The sequence below is a fragment of the Pristis pectinata genome, chromosome 28, assembly GCF_009764475.1.
Source record: "Pristis pectinata isolate sPriPec2 chromosome 28, sPriPec2.1.pri, whole genome shotgun sequence".
Lineage (NCBI taxonomy): Eukaryota > Metazoa > Chordata > Chondrichthyes > Rhinopristiformes > Pristidae > Pristis > Pristis pectinata.
In genome coordinates, this window is record NC_067432.1 from 26,562,786 (window position 1) to 26,579,914 (window position 17,129).

Below are 17,129 nucleotides of genomic sequence, written 5' to 3' on the forward strand. Positions count from 1 at the left end.
CTGTTAGAAAATGATTCATTTATTATTCTAATACTGAATGCATTCATAAAGCTGCTGCAGTTGGCTGAGGTACAAGTCTTTTGCTCCTAAAGGCTTCTCTTCCTGAACGTGAAAGCCCACAAGAGACGGGACACGTTTGCTTTCTGCTCGTTACAAGGCTGTGAGAGAATAAAAATCAAAGCCTCCATTCCTGACAAAAGTGGGGTCAGCGACTGTGTATTAAAAGCATATCCCAAGTACAGCCAGATGCCAACTGTTGATGTCCCTATGCCACAGAAATTACCAACAGCACAGCTGGTAAGTTGCTTTGGGTTCTGTCTGATTACTTAATCCTTTTACCCTCAAATTACTATTGTGAGAGTGAAGTATCTTTTAACTTCTTGCCTGAGCAGCCTAGGCAAATCCAGAAGATCACAAGAAGCAGAGCTAGAAGATTGACACAGGCCCACTGGACACATTGCTTGAGGCCTCCCTGGAGGACAGTTAAATCCACCCTGGAGATTCAACAATCTATTACAAGAGGATTTGAAAACATTCATTAGGCAGTCTTACTGCAATTGTTTAGGACCCTGGTGAGACTGCACCTGGAGCATTGTGTACAGTTTTGATCTTTGTACCATGCCATAGAGAGTGTGTAGCAAAGGGTCACCAGACTGAGCCCCAGGATGACAGGTTTTGCCCTTTGAAGAGAGATTGACTAGCCTGGGCCTTTATTCTATAGAGTGTACAAGGAAAAGAGGAGATTTCATTGAAATTTACAAAATTCTAAAAGGGTTTTACAGGCTAGATGCAGGGAGAATACTTCACCTAGCTGGAGTCTAGAGCCAGAGGGCATGGCTTCAGAAAACGGATGGGCCATTCGGGATTGAGAAGAGGAGACATTTCTTCAGAGGTGTAAACCTTTGGAATTCTCTGCTCTGGAGAACTTTGAAGGCTCAGCCTTTGAGTCTATTAAAAACGAAGATTGCTAGATTTCTGGATGTTAGGGAAATTGGCGTTGAGGTAGAAGATCAACCATATTCTAAATGAATGGCAGAGGAGGTACATGGGCTGCGAGGCTTTCTCCTGGTCCTCTTCCTAATGTTTTTAACAGTGGATCTATTCACACTCTATCCATTGAAGCAGAGCTTGAATGTTGATGGGCCTTGTTTATGGAGAGAATACATAAGCTAGTACCCTGCTTTATGTAACATAACCCTTGGCCTTCCAGATGGAATGCTCACTTGCATATGTGCCTGTCTGTACATCTAAAAAAAACCATTTGCTTGGGTTGCATGCTGCATTGCTAAGAACCTGGAGCAAACTTCTTCCCTCCTCAGCAAAGAATCATCCATGGTTCATTGTGAACAGGCCACCAGTGACGGTTGGGCAGGCGTGCAGCCACTCTGTGTTGGGATGTGGGGCTCACTGTGGCTGGCACAGTGAGCGTAGGCACTGCTGGGGTCACTGGCTGTGGCGACGATTACCACAGAGCAATATCTGGGCTGGGGAGAGGTGTGCAGCCAAACAGAGAGGGGGAGAGAGCATCTACTGTCACCGCCAACAGCCACTGCCAGTCCCCAGCACTCATTGTGTCAACCAGGGTACAGGCCTTTGTCTCCTTCTGCCTCTTACTCTCTTTTCTTCCTTTTCTCTACCTCTTTGTTCGTCTGTCTTTCTCCTGCATTGCCTTTCACCCACAACATGTGACAAGCCATAATTTCCACTAGCAAAGAAAAATTAAAAGATGTCAAAGCTTGGCATGTAATGAATTACTCTTAATGTACCATGACTGACTGGACAGACACAGCAGCCTGTTTATGCAAAGAAAGATTTCTAAACCATCAAGTGTGATAAAACAATAGTTGGCCAGGTTTGCCTGGAATTTAGTGGGTCAACTTCCTCCTGCTCCATGACCGGTGCCAAAGAGTTCGTCTGAATAAAAGTTAGGGTCTGAATCAATGTCTCCTTAAATATCACAGCCTTCAGGAAATGCAGCCATGAATCTTTTTGCTCAAAGCATCCAGGAACCAATACTTGTAACTTCCTTCAACAACTCCTGTGGTGTCCAATAACTGGGTCACATCTCTTTTCTCGGTCAAGGATGGGCATCTGTCCTTATGGGTCACACAATCTCTTTAGTTTTTCATTTTGGGTTTACAGTCAATGAGAAGCTATAAAACTAAAGGAACGTGAGGGTTTGGGCGGGGGCAGTGGGTTAGTGGTGAAGGGGCAGATTATCTGGAAGAAGACCATTGGTCTGAGGTGGAACGGCATTAGCCAGAATGATGTAACAGTCATAATATATTAACTACTGAGGACTTACTACTAACAGCTATGTTACCTATGGTTTAGCATGATCTAGAACAGGGTTACAAACTATTGTGTAGTTCATTAAGTATGAAATAAATAGGTAAAAAAATTTTCACAGGTTCATTTTCTCTTTAAACAGAGCGACAAGGATCACTTCGTAGAGGTCAAACTCGAATCCTATAAAACGAGGTTCTTTCACATCAGAGAAGACTTGGCCTATTCTGAAGTGAGTATCATCAGTTTAATTTATTCAGCTTATGTTGCCATGGCAGCCTTAAATGGAGGGGTTTGTGGATCTGGCAAAGGCATGACTTGACCTGTGCTGTACACCAGCAGTGATCTTTGCCAACAAAGCTCAATGAAATGCCCCCAGATGCACCATGGGGCAGTGCTTATTGTGTGAAGCCTCACTTATATCTGCAGTTTTCAGCTAAACCACTGCCTGCCTCCATTCATGTATTTTAGATTCAAATTTCTTTTGGGCAGTTTGGCCCAAAGGTTCAAGGTCAGGGCCGGAGAGCAGAAAATGCTGCTTCCTGGGGTGGGTGAGCAGAATTCGGGAAGTACCAGGTTATACTAAGGTCCTGCCTTTTGCTGCTGCCTCCAAAAATTCCACCGAGAGGGAGGACAGATCAAATCATACCCCTGTATTTGGTCAGGCACTTGAATTTGGATGATATATCACATACCATATTTCCTGTTATTTACGTCCAACAAACACTGTGTACACAGAGACTCCAGGCATACCTGGCACCTAGCAGTGATAAACCTGTGAACATGAGTGGGCCCTTCAGCTCACTTTTGCAGTCACGAAATTAGATCACGGCCAATGTGTATTTTAACTCCAGCATCATCAGCCTTTTGGAGGAAAGAATTCCAGATTTTTCTGATTGTTAGTGCAGAAAAAGTAGCTTTTCAAATCCCTATAACCTCTCACTGCAATCTTACCCTCTAAGCTCCAGCATCATGCTGAAATGGTCAAAGCTGGTAAAGCTCCTGTCTCCCTTCCCCCAATATATAACAGAGCTGAGTAAACCAGAGGATGCACCCTTGCCCTTCTTTACCTTATGGTCTTCAGATGACAGGTACACCTTTACAATGTTTAGTTACAACATTGATTGTGGTCCAACAGCTCTTGGTTTTGCTCAGTCGTAGCTCCATGACTCAAAGTGGATGTTTCAAGTCCCACTCCAAGCTTCAAATTCCATGCTGACACTTCCCTGAGGGAGGTGTTATCTTTCAGGATGAAGCATATCTGACCAGAGTCGGGGGTTTTAATCCTCAGCTGTTGAAATTTCAGTAAGGCTTGGACTTCAGGTATGAGCTGCCCAGCACTAAAGGCTGATGCTTGCTGGTTTTTGGGAATTCTGGGGGCAAGTCCACCATACTGCGATATCTGAAGTCTTGTCACAGCAGCGACCTCAGTGCCAAACTCCATTGTGTGGGGACAGCAAGATTAGCTCCCTGCATCCAGACCAGTTCAGCCTAAGCAAGAGAAGAAGATCTATTGGAAGCAGCCAGATCCAGGATGATCTAGCCCATATAGATGAACCTCTTCCTACACCTGCACATCACTGAAAAAAATCCTTAGGAAAAGACAAAAAATGCTGAAAATACTTAGGTTAGTCAGCATCTGTGGAGAGGGAAACAGAGTAAATATTTTAGATCAATGGCCTTCAGATCTTCCTATGTTTAAATCCCTAAAATGGAGCTTCAACACAAATCACCTGATTTAGTGTCACAGTAGAACTAATACTGATGCATTAACCACCATTTATTCAATAAACATACAAAACATTGGAACATTAATAAAGATACTTAAGGCCAAGGTCATAATACTAAGAAGAACAGTGTGAGCTTTGCCCATTGGATGGCCATATCAAAACTGCGCACAATGTCAAACATCTGACAGAGATTCATGCTCCAGAACTTTGACCCTTTTGTACTTGGTCCCCAGTGTTTCCATCTGCAGTCCTAGATGACACAGATACAAAATATATTTTTCAGTCTTTCAATTGAACAAATTGCAAAAACAAAATTATGAAAATGTTCAGCAGATGTCGGGAAATGCTTGCTTCCCTCACAGGACTTAGCTACAACCAGGTAAAGGTTATAACTCACGATAGTTAATGTCCTCAGGAGCTCACTGAATTTCCATTACTTCCCTTGGTGACAACTCGGGGGAAGTTTAACACTTAACTCTGGGTGATAATGAATTGACTGCCTGTTTTATGCTGAATTGGATTTCTTTTCCGTTAATTAGATGGTGTGTGGAAGGAGAGGTCATTAGTTGACACCTGATTTTTTTTAGCCAGTGACAAATTGACATCATCTCTGATTGTTCTGACAACCTCTGCCAAATTATGGTGTCTTGATGGAGAACACCATGAGCACAGTCACACCTGGGGCCCTAATAGTGCAACTCTACATTTCCCCCGGTACTTCAGCCTGTCTGCCAGAACCACCTTCAAAGTGGCAATGGGATCTACTAAATCATCAGTTCAGCAGTTGCTTTTATTTTCTCTCGGCAGGTGGATGGAAAGAAGTATTACCACGCTGATGATGGCATGCAGATCATTGTGATAGATGGGAGGTCTGGAAAGGTGGTGGATAATAGAAGTTTCAGACGAGTAATCTTACGAGGAATTCCAATCCACGTAGAGAATTTGTGACAAACATGAAGAACAAGTGAGTCACTGAATAGATTCCAGCTTCACTTTTGCAAAACAGTGAGATAAAAGGGTTGATTTCCGGGATCTAGCTCCAGTTCCTGTGGGGAGTTCATGCTGTGAAATTTACTGCCTCTAGGAATTGGGCCCCAGTGTGTGCAAGTAACCCTCCTGGGTGAATTCAATTAACACATCTCTACTGTAAACCCTGACTTTAACCTAATCCAGCAGTTGGGAATACAATGCCCTTACATGTCACTGATTTATACACTGCCTCCAGATGTTAAATTGGATTGAGGTCAACAAGGAGTAAAACAAAAAGAGGATTTCTGCTGATACCATGATTTTCTGACAGGGAGTTGCTTTAAAGTCAGGGTTTAATGTTTTAAATAAAAAATACCAAACTTTCTCTTCACTCCGTCTGGTGCATGTGAAAGGGAGGATACATCTTTGACTGTCTGTTTTCTTGATGTTGACACTGGCCACTGTATGGTCTGAAGAGAGCTGATATTGAATCAGCAGCCTGTTATACTTCTGTCCCAGTAGTCATTTCCAACGTCTATATCACCCATTTCAAGAAATCCAAACCTCACTCACACAACTCCCACCACTTACCCTCCCTTTCCCCACTCCCCACCACCCCTCCAACTGTCCTCTGACAAGTGAGCTGTCCTGTTTATGAAATGTATTTATTGGTCCTGAACAAAATATAACTTTTTTGCAATAGAATATTCAAAGAAGGTCAGCAAAAGACAGACTGGTCCATCACATCAGACACCTCCTGCCATGAGGCAGCCTCTGCCATGCCCAGCCATGAAAAGTCCCGCAGAGGTTAAACCGAGAAAGAACTCTAGGCCCATTTTAAAAAAAAACTTTGGGGCAGTTTATCTTCAGTCCAGCCACTCTGGTTCCTGGAGACTCAATGATCCATATATCAATCAGGATGGTGCAGTCATTATCAGCCATCAGACTTGATGTCGAAGGTGCTGTTTCCCTGACCGTGATGGCATTCTGAGCCACACCTCATCGAGCTTATAAAAGCAAAATACTGCAGATGCTAGAATTCTGAAGCAAAAGCAGAAAGTCCTTGACACATTCAGCAAGGTAAATAGCATCTGTGGAGAAGGAGACACAGAATTAATGGGTCAGATCATACTACTCTTCAACCAGACGTTCCATAGAAAGGGGTGAGAGTCGTGCTACTCGACCCACTGAGTTCCTCCAGCAGATTGTTTGTTATTCCATAGAAAGGCACCAACCAGCTGCAGTGCACCATCAATAGGTACCTGACTTTACATGTCCACACTTTGCAATTTGGAGGTCAGGGACAAAGTGGGGGTCAGGGATAAAGTGGAGGTCAGACACCAGCACAAGCACAGGTCAGTGATCTATCTGTGGCACATTCAAGAACAAGCTCAGCACGGAGTCCAGTGCTGACCAGAAACATCCTGAGTACATCCACCCCCCCATCTTTACATCAGGGCTGGCTGGTTAATGAATGAGGTTTCTGACCTCAGTTGAAATATTACCTGCTGGTGATTACTTTTTTCTTTATTTCTTAACACTTTAAATTAATTTCTCGCACTTAAAGATGTTTCAAGCATTTTTGATTTTTAAAAGCAGTTCAAAGGCTGCTCGCTTCAGGCATTCTTAGCCAGTACCTCAGGAACAGCCTCCTGAGGTCTTGTTGCCTCTTGCAGTACGCCCCCTGTTGCTTTTGTAGTCAGGCCTCAACCTCCAGTCTTGCATTCATTAAATTCATTAATTTTGTATTCATTAAATTAACTCCAGGATTGCAAAAATTAAATGTGGGGAGTAGGCCAGATTGTGCAATAACTTCTAGGGCAATAATCAACCTGAAACATTAAGTCCTTTAATTCCTTGTTGGAAAGACATTGGGACAGATGATATGAGGTATTTAGCATTTCCTAGGAACTTGATAAAATGTTTATCCTCCTTCAGGATTTTCTAACTGCAAGTTTTAATTTATTGATTATCTTGCAAATTCCAGAATTCTAAAACCATTAGAAGCAGGAATGGGCCACACAGCCTCTCGAGCCCATTCAGTGAGATAGTGGCCAATCTTGTACCTCATCTGATTTCCTACTTGATCCTAATACTGTATCCCTTGATTCCCTAAAAGTGCAAAAATCTATCAATTTCTGCCACAGATTCCCAATAGATATTTTTACATTCCAAACGGCTGAATTCTATTCTGCTGCAAGTTAGAAATAACTTCAATGTTGAACAAAACCTTGTGGGTTGTTTTTGAGTGTTACAATTTGGTATAAGAACTGTTTGCACAACTTATATGTTTCCCACAATTTATATTATTAAAAAGTAGTTTAAGTTCTATTACTTTGAAGACCATAAATGAGATATTTCTATTTCCAGCTCCATTGCTCTGGTGACATCCAAAGGAAGACTACTGTCAGGAAGACCTTGGATCAAAGTTCTGAGCCAACTTGGAGCCACTGATGTAAAACTAAAGGGTAATTTCTAGAGGGATTTTCTTTAAGCCATTGTGTATTTGTTTAGCATTATTCCAATCTGAATGACTTTGATTTAAATTTTTTTAGTTTCACATATTCCTAATTTTTTGCCAAGTGAGTGAGCATAGAACGTGCAGAGATACCCAGGGGCCCAATTTATTCCACTAGATCCACCTAACAGTCTGAAGGTTTGTCTGAACCATGGCCCACACAGCCTTCCCTCCAAGCACTGCAGTTCCAAAGGCTGTGGGGATTATCACACTCCTGAACTCAAACCTTGGGCTCTCTGTCCTCCCAACGCACAACAGAGGACAGGTTGTGGAGATGAGGATGTTCTTCCCTTGATTATAGAATATTAAGGATTGATGTTGACGTGATTAACCTAATTAAATTATTTGATGAAATAGTAGAGATGGAAATGATCAAAGGAGTAAGGGAGGACATCCAGTTGTGTTTGATAGTTTTTAAAGAGTACAACAACAAGACTATAACAAGAAAGCACAATCAGAAGATGTAGTTTGTCAGGTACCATTGTAGAATGTTGTAACATAGAATATAGACTCGTGGGTTGTGAATAACATATTAGCCTTGGTGAAAGGACAGGAAACAAAGTCTATAAAACACTGGACCTGCCTCAACTGGAGTATTGTATTCAATTCTGGTCACCAGATTGTAGGAAGGATGTCAGGGCAATCCAGGAGGTCTAAAAATGGTTTACCAGAGTTCCTGGGGAAAGGAACTAGATTACAAAGATAGATTAGAGAGGTTGGGACTGTTTTCTTTCAAGAAGAAGAAGCTGAGAGGAGAATTTATAAAATGATTAAGGGTCTGGACACAGTGGGAGGCTGCTCCATTTTGTGGCAGGATTGAGGACGAAGTATAATACAAAGGGGAAGATAAGAGTAACATGAGGAAACACTTTTTAAGCTGCATGTGGTTGGATTAGGACTGCACTGGCTGCAGATATGGTGGAGGCAGAACCTATTGTGGCCTTCAAGTGGGAATTGAATAAATATATGGTGAGAAAAATTTGTTAGGCTACACAGAAAGGGCCAATGGGTTGGAACTAATGAATTGCTCTGGTAGAGAGCCAGGGCAGCCATGATGGGCTGAATGGCCCCCTTCTATGCTGTAACTATGATATGGTCCTATAAATGGGTTGCCTTCAGGCTGATGTTGCTGCATTCCTAGCCCTTAGTTGTTCATAATTTCACTCAATGGGATGGTTCATGCTTGCTCCCTCTCCTATCAGAATGCACCTCTACCCCCCGCGCGCCCCCCCCCCCCCGACTTCCTGCAATTCCACAGGACCAGTCACCCTGGGTCTCGCTGCTGTGAATATCCCCCTGGGGCACTGTGGACACGAGCAGAGACCAGGCTTCAGGTGGCTGATCCCAAGGCCCTGCCCCTAGTACATAAAATGTCACACATGGTCATGGAGATACACGGCACAGAAACAGGCCCTTTGGTCCACCAAGTCTGTGCTGATCATCAAGCACCCATTTTTGTACTAATCCTACCCTAAACCATTTTATTTTTGCCACATTCTCATCAACCTCTGCCCCCACCCCCCCCCACCCCAGACTCTACCACTCACCTAAACAAGAGAGGCAATTTACAACGCCCAATTAACATACCAACCCGCACATCTCTGGGATGTGGGAGGAAACCGGAGGAAACGTGCAGTCACAGGAAGAACGTGCAAACTCCACACAGACAGCACTCGAAGTTAGAATTGAACCTGTATCGCTGGAGCTGTGAGCCAGTTACTCTACTAGCTGCACCACTGTGATGCCCTTGGAACTTTTAATAGATGCTCTAAATAATTTCAAAAGTATACTAATAAAATGATGTGTGATTAATTGAAAACATTGAGTAAAAAAAATACAGACCCTTACCCGCAATTACCTTTTGAACAAGGGCAACCACCCCATTCAAGTACATAGGCTCATGCTACATGTGCCAACATCTCTGAGGAGCTGCACATGGAGGGTATCCAACCCCTCAGCTTGCTGTGTTTGGGCTCTGCCCCTGAGCTCAGTGCCGAGTCCAGAGACACAGTGGGAGGTTGGATGTGCCAGCCTCAGACCTCCAGCTTACTCCTGACTTCTGCACCACAATGCCCAGGTGTGAAGGTCAGAGGCAAGTTGACCCACGGAGGGGACTTTGTGGCAGGTTCTGTACAAACACTGAGTACATTTGAGGCCAATGCCTCCACTGAAAAGTTCACTGATGATAGAAAACTTGGGAGAGTGGTTTTAAGGGAGGATGCAAAGGTCTATGGAGAGATTAAACTAGTGGGCAGTGAGATGGCAAATGGAATATAATGTGGGAAATGAGAGTTTGTGCATAGCAGGAAGAATAGAAAAATAAATATTTTTAAACAGTGAGAAACAAGACAATGTTGGTCATAGAGGAATCTTGGGTTCACTGGTTCAAGTAAATATGCTGGTACAAAAAGCAGTTGTGGAGACAAGTGATATGTTGGGCATTATTGCAAAAGGGCTGGAGTACAAAGGTAAGGAGGTCTTGGCAAGATTATACAGGTCTTTGGTGAGACTTGATTTGGAGTAGTGTGCAGTTTTAGTCTCCTCACCTGGAGGAGGATATGCAAACCTTGAAGGCAGCACACTGTAGATTCACCAAGTTGATCCCTGGGGTCAGGACTTGTCCTACAAGCAGAGATTGATGAGGATTGGGCTAAATTGACTGTGGAGTTAAGAAAAATGAGAAGTATTTTCCACAAGATACTCAAGATTCTGAGAGGGATCAACAGGGTAGATATCAAAGGCTGTTTCCCCAGGCTGGAGAGTTTATTCCAAGACTATGTTTCCAAGTTCTAAAGGATCAGCCACTTCATTACACACAGCTTTGTAAATCTTTGGAACTCTCTACTTCAGCAGATATGAGTGCTCAGCACTGGATATATCCAGGGTTGGTTTGATTACAGTTGGCCTTCAGAGTGCAGGCTTGATAAGTAGTGGAAAATGTACACATTTTTATTTTTGTGTTTATTCTATGTGTAATGGTCACATCTCGTGACCTCTAAAGTGTTGGCCTTGTAATTTTGAAGCTTTTAGCTGGAACTTGCAGCTTCAGTTGAGCAGGTAAACAAGCTACCCAGGGAAGGGCTCACTGTATTTTTAATTGGGGGCCCCCTACTGAGGGAATCATTTTAAAAAAGCAAGATGAAGTGAAGTTGGCTGACTCAGTTAGTGCTCCCAGAGCGTGGTTTACACACACCTGTCCTTAGAGTGTGGACTTTGGTAAATATGAGGACTTCGGTGAGTATAGTCTGTGGGACAACCTGAATGTTAGCTTGAAGTTCAGTACTTCAGGGTGATACTGTGCAAGGCAGGAAGGTGGGTAGCGAGACTGTTCTGACAGTTTTAACATCTCCAGGTTACTAGTGGGGAGGAAGTGTAACAGGGCAGCCTGGTTGAGTGGAATATACTTTCTGCGCCGAGTGGAATATACTTTCTGCGCCATGTGGGAGGTCACAGATGCCTCCGGTGTATCAGACAACCACAGGTGTCCACAGTAGCTTGAACTCCATGTTTCAGAGCTGGTGTGGTGACTGGAGTCACTGTGGTGCATTAATGAGTCATAGCTTCACACAGTACAGAAACAAGCCCACCACGTTCACGCCGACCCCCTATCTATGTTATTTCCATTCACTGGCACTTGGTCCATAGACTTCTATGTCTTGGTGATTCAAGTGCTCATCCAGATACTTGTTAAAGTTGTGAGACTACCTGCCTCCCCATTCCCCAAGACTGTGCTTCAGATCCTAACCACCCTCTGGGTGAAAAAAAAAGTCCCGGCTCAGATGCCCTCTAACCTCTTACTGCTTATCTGAACCTGCACTCTCTAGTTTTAAACACCTCTGCCATGGGGAAAAGTTTCTTATTCTCTCCCCCATCTGTGCCCCTTATCATTTTGTATACCTCGATCAGGTGCCTCTTCAGCCTTCTCCACTCCAACCCCAGCCTGTCCAGTCTCTCCCCATAACTGAAACTCTCCATCCCAGCAGCATTGTGGTTAATCTCCTTTGAACCATCTTCAGTGCAATCACATCCTTCCTGAAGTGTGGCAACATGGACACCATACAATACTCCAGCAGTGGCCTAATCAATGTTTTATAAAGGTCTTCCATAAATTCCCTGTTCTAATATTCTGCACCCCAGCTAGTGAATATAGTGTGTGTGTGTGTGTGTGTGTGTGTGGGTGGGGGGGGGGGGGGGGGGAGGGGTGGTTGGTGGTTGGTCACATCACACTTAAACATGAGCAGAAAGGGAGGGCAATGGGTGAAATGGGTGACCATCAGATAGATTCAGCAAAGCTAGTAGGTAGTGCAGGAATTCTGAATTAATTGTCCCTTCTGGATACTGTTGTGGTGATGGTTCAGCCTTAGCCAGGAATGTGACACTGGGTGAGGTAATCATAGGGGGTTCAATAATTAGGAAGCAGATGTATTTCTGTGACTGTAGATGTGACACCAGGATAGTATGTTGCCTCCCTGGTGCCAGGGTCAAGGATGTCACTGAAAGGCTACAGAGGAAGAGGGTGAATACTGGAGACAGTGGTCAACAACGGCACCGATGATAGAGGCAGAAAAGGCAACAAGGACGGTGTTTAGGAGCTAGAAAAGAGGTTATAAAAAGGGACTTCAAAGGTCAGGATTACTCCCAGGGCCACACACTAGTAAGTACAGAAATAGGAGGATAAAGCAGATGAGTGCTTGGTTGGAGAGAGGGTGCAGGAGGGAGGGCTTCATCAGAAAGTCCTGAACATCCTAGCCACCTTACGTTGGTAATTTGTAGATTGGGCTTCAACTTCAGTCTTTTCAGGGAGTCCAGGAGTGTGAACTTGCTGTAATTCCACACGATGGGATTCTTACCCACCCCCATCCCACCCCTTGGAACCTATGCAAGGTTAGATCAGGCTCAGAATCAAAGTCCATTCATTTCACTGGAGAGCGGCTGGGAAAGGATATGTAGATTTCAGATAAAAACAGGAAGTTCTACAATGCTGAGGAATGACTGCAGTGCAAAAGCTCTTCATTGCCTATGTAGATCTTTGGGCATTTCACTTTTAAAATAAAAAGGGAGCAATGTAATTCATTCAGTGCCAGCCTTTACTGGAGTCCTGAGATCGTTGCAGTGCAGGGCACTGGTTTTCAGTGAGATGTTAAACTGAAAGCACAGGTGCCAGTGCTGCAGCTGTTGCTCCCCCCTCCTGATGTGCACACTCCAAATGATGGTGATCAAAAAGTGGCCTTCATTTAGATGCAGCTCCTTCAAGGTGAGCCCTCAAACTCTGGAGCTAAGAACAGCACCCGAGTGCTCCACCAGTAATTTTACTCCTCTGCCTCCGCTCCTGCTGTGTGTTCCATTCTCACTAGAATGGGGAGCTCCAGTAAACTGGAAGGTCCAATCTTCCCAATCTCTGGTCTGGGTTTGAGGTAAGCGGACACAAGATGCTCAGAGAGAAGTATCCAACTCCAAATCCTTTGAATTTCTGGACCATCATCCATTTCGTCACAACTGACTGAAGCATCTTTAACCACTTCTTAAACAATTAATGACACCAAAACTTTCTTTTTTTTTCTTTTTGCTGTTTGCTGTTCAATTCTACACTGATGAAGATATTTAATAAACATACTCCACTCAATGAGTTATGAAACTTGATCATACTATATATTTTACATAAAATGAGAACTCTTTCCTTGTGAATAAATCTTCTAGTATATCATTTTCTGTTTCACAGTCATAAGCTTCTGCTACTGTATAAGAGTAACACGTCACCAGGCATGTTTAGTTTTGAAAATATTTCATGTTTTTGTGTGCACTGGGTGACACCAAGTGGTAGACAGTGGATTCAACACTCCGTCTTTCCATATTCTAAGCACTGGAGCAGAAAATCCAAAGTTGCGCTGGGTTTCACTATTGTAACCCCAGACAGTCTGAATGCTCTGATCCTATGTACTTGTCTCGTGTGTAACCCTGTAGCTGGAATATGTCAGTCTCAACATTGACAATTTCAATTGACCTCCAGCAGCAGTGTTTTAGATTTTACACTTCATGCAGAAAAATCTCTCCCTGATTTCACTCCTGATCAGCCTGGTTCTGATTTTACAGTCTTGTCACCTTTTTTCTGGACTCTCAGTTCACATGAAATCACATGATTGACTCTAAGCTCAACTTGTGTTATGTGACTGTGTTGAGGCACCACAGGAATCAATTCGGCATTTGTACCCCACCCTCACAAAGTCCGAGCTCCAATAGCTATGTGTAGGCACTGCTTCAGCAGAGTCCTTTCAAAGGTTTCTGCCTCCACCACCTCCTCCGGCAGCTTGTTCCAGATACCCACCGCCCTCTGTGTAGAAAAACTTACCCCTCAGATCTCCTTTAAATTTCTCTCACCTTAAACCTGTGCCCACTAGTTCTAGACTCCCCTGCCCTGGGAGAAAGATTCTAACTGTCTACCCTCCTACCAGTTCCCCTCCGCACCTCCTTCCCCTTTATTCCATGGTCCACTGTCCTCTCCTATCAAATTCCATCTTCTTCAGCCCTTTGTCCCTTCCACCCATCACCTCCCAGCTTCTTGTATCATTTCCACTCTCCCCCCGCCCCCCTCACCTGGATCCACCCATCACCCGTCAGCTCTTGCTCCACCCCTCCCTCCCACCCTTTTATACTGGCTGTCTACCCTCTTTTTTCCAGTCCTGATGAAGGGTCTTGACCCAAAATATCGACTGTCCATTTACCTCTACAGATGCTGCCTGACCCACTGAGTTCCTCCAGCTTTTTGTCTGTTGCTCCAGATTTCCAGCATCTACAGTCTCTTGTGTTTCTATCTACCCTATCTATGCCCCTTGTCATTTTATAAACCTCTGCAAGGTCACCCCTCAATCTCCCACTTTCCGATGAGAATAAATCCAGTTTATCCTATCTCTCCTGACAACCACAGCCCTCCCGGTGAATCTCTTGTGCACCTTCTATTGCGACCACATTGTTCCTGCAGTGTGCCAATATCTGTACAAAAAAAAGGTGTAATTGACCAACAAGAAGTTTGGAACAGCATTAGGGTGGCTTACACTGAAGGATGTGATAAAGCAGGGCCTGCATGTTTCAAAATGAGAACTTCAGGGATCATTTCTGTTTCCATGTCTTTGCTAAGCTACACAACTTGGAAGTTTGGCAGACTTAAAGGACCATTCACACAATAGCCAGAGACATGGTGTGTAAAAGGCTGCAGCAAGGTTTGGGTAAGCACAAAGGGGGTTGTGTGTGGCCACCCCCACATCATCTACTAACCTGATGAATTCAAGTTGTGATTGGCCTACAACAGTGCAGAATGCTCAATGAAGTGCAGTAAACTTAAAATCTGTAAACAATTAAGGAGCAAGTAAAATGATTCAGAAAATATTTTGATAATCGGGGATGAGTTTAGCAGATGTCTTGATCAACAGATCAGAACAGAGAATCAATTTGCATCTCAGTGGGGTCTTCAGTGCAATGTTTCTGTGAAAGATTGTAGGTCTCACCTCCGAGCTCCAGGTTATCCTGGTAGGAGCCAGAATGGGGATTGTACAAACAGTGATGACATTAGATGCATGCCTGATACAAGGGTAACATTAGGTGTGAATGTGACCAACACACAGTGTCCATTCCAATTTCCTGATGGTGTGCTTTCACCTGGAAGTAATCACCCTGGATTAAATCACTTTCGTACACCATCTGCACAGAGGAAATGGGCAACAATCAATCCAACTTCTAGGCCTGTGTCTCCACACAGGTTCCACTTTTCTATTTGCAGTCAGTTTACTTTGCCCTCGCCCTCCACTCGAACCCTTATTTTCAGCTCCTGATGTGGAGTCTTGAGAACATTATTTGGGCATCTGTGCACTGCTGCACAATGCACAATGCACCTGAGACTGCTGCACTGTTAGAGCCATCCTTAAGACTAAATGTTAAACTGAAACCCTGTTGAGAAGATCCTTGGCCACATTTTAAAGTTGAGCTGTTGATTTCTCAGGTCACAATGCTCCTCCCCCAACTTAAATCGGATCCCTTTTAAGGTGGCTTTTTCAGTACCAAATTAACTGAAGCATTTTCCTTCATTGCAAGAACTGTAGTTCAAAACATTTATCCTAAAGTATTCTGTGACACTAGTTAAGACCATGACTCTGCTAGGTTAAAACTGGTGGATACTGAGTCAATAGCTTGGTTTATACCTGTCCTGCTTTTCACTTCTTACGACATTAGTGTTTTTGTAAACCCTCCACTCCCCCTCAGTTCTGAGGAAGGGTCACTGACCAAAATGTTGACTGGTTTTTCTTTCCACAGATGCTGCTGAGCTCCCTCAGCAGTTCTGTTCCCATTCAGGTTCCAGCATCTGCAGTTTAATTTGTTTTCCTGATTTTTCACTTTAAAAAGCTCCTGATTGACATCACCCTTTTCACAATACTTCAAAGCAAATCACGATTCATACAACTGAGAAATACTGATATGTTACACTATTGTAAGTTCATAGATAGTCTGCTGCTAAGAATTATTGCAACTTGCACTTTTACACCTGTTTCTGTGCTTATTATTTTATTTCAGATAAATTGGTATTCGTGGGATATAAAGGAAGTTTCAAACCTGAGTGGGTCAAACTTGCTGTTGGGGAAGATGCAGCAAAACTGCACGAGGTTCTCCCGATCCCCATCACAAAGAAGTTGAAACTATGAGAGATCACTCTTGGAGCAAATGTCAAGTACAGGCCTGGGTATACAGGATTGAGCTTGGAACTACTACTGATTTTTAAACGCTGTCTGTGGGAATATAGTCAAGGCTCCTAAGATGTTGCAGTAGTACAGTATATTTATCATTGTGTTTATTTGTCCGTGACCATGGCTTGTTTCAAAAGCTGGTATTTGTAGACAGTACTTGAAGAAGCCATTTTAACTCAAACCCTTCCTTTCTCCCGAAATAGCTGGTCATTTTTCGGAATCCCTCTTCTTCCCATGTCTGTGTTGTTGAGGTGTTTTCAATCTGTCTTTATTTTCTGTTGTATGTAAGTTTCTATTTATTTATTAAGTATAGAACACAACACTATAGAACACAACACCAAGGCAATTGTGGAACAGTATTGTACAATTCTCATATTTTCCATTTAGCTGTTGCTTTATCTGGTAACGTCACTCTCCTGAAACAATGGTATTGTAAGTGTTGGCTGAGATTGTAATTTATTAGAGTTGAGATGTATTTCAAGAGGACCTTTGGATTAAAGAAATGTAATTTATAACCTATCATTTGTATAAATTACAAAGATTGTTTAAGAGAGGTTTCATAATAAATGTAAAGCTGAAAAGATTTGCAGTGACTTATGCTGACTGGCACATATGTCTCCATACATGACCAAGTAATGTTTGAAGGTGCTTATTAATCACAAATCGGTGATTTCTTTTTTCGCCAATACTGGCACTTCTGGTCTTTTACTGCCTGAAAATGACACTAATGCTAGAAACTAAATCAAACAGACCACTGCAATCCAACATTGCCGCAACCCAATGCTAGTGATAATTTCTGGGTGAGATTGTGAAATTGTGGAACTAAGTCAAGATCTTTCAGTCAATTTCCATGCTGCTGTGTCTGGTGTTTTCCTACTGCAGCAGGCACTGGGTGAC

General features: G+C 43.3%; 1 protein-coding gene across 1 annotated transcript in view; it reads left to right on the forward strand.

Moving 5' to 3' along the window:
• The window catches only part of cemip (cell migration inducing hyaluronidase 1), a 220,155-nt gene extending 203,340 nt beyond the window's left edge, over positions 1 to 16,815 (forward strand). The window contains 6 exon segments of the mRNA XM_052040346.1: positions 93 to 297; positions 2,432 to 2,518; positions 4,824 to 4,956; positions 4,959 to 4,980; positions 7,356 to 7,453; positions 16,063 to 16,815. Coding sequence (XP_051896306.1) covers positions 93 to 297; positions 2,432 to 2,518; positions 4,824 to 4,956; positions 4,959 to 4,980; positions 7,356 to 7,453; positions 16,063 to 16,190 — 673 coding nt within the window. The 3' untranslated portion in view covers positions 16,191 to 16,815.
• The last annotated feature ends 314 nt before the right edge of the window (positions 16,816 to 17,129 follow it).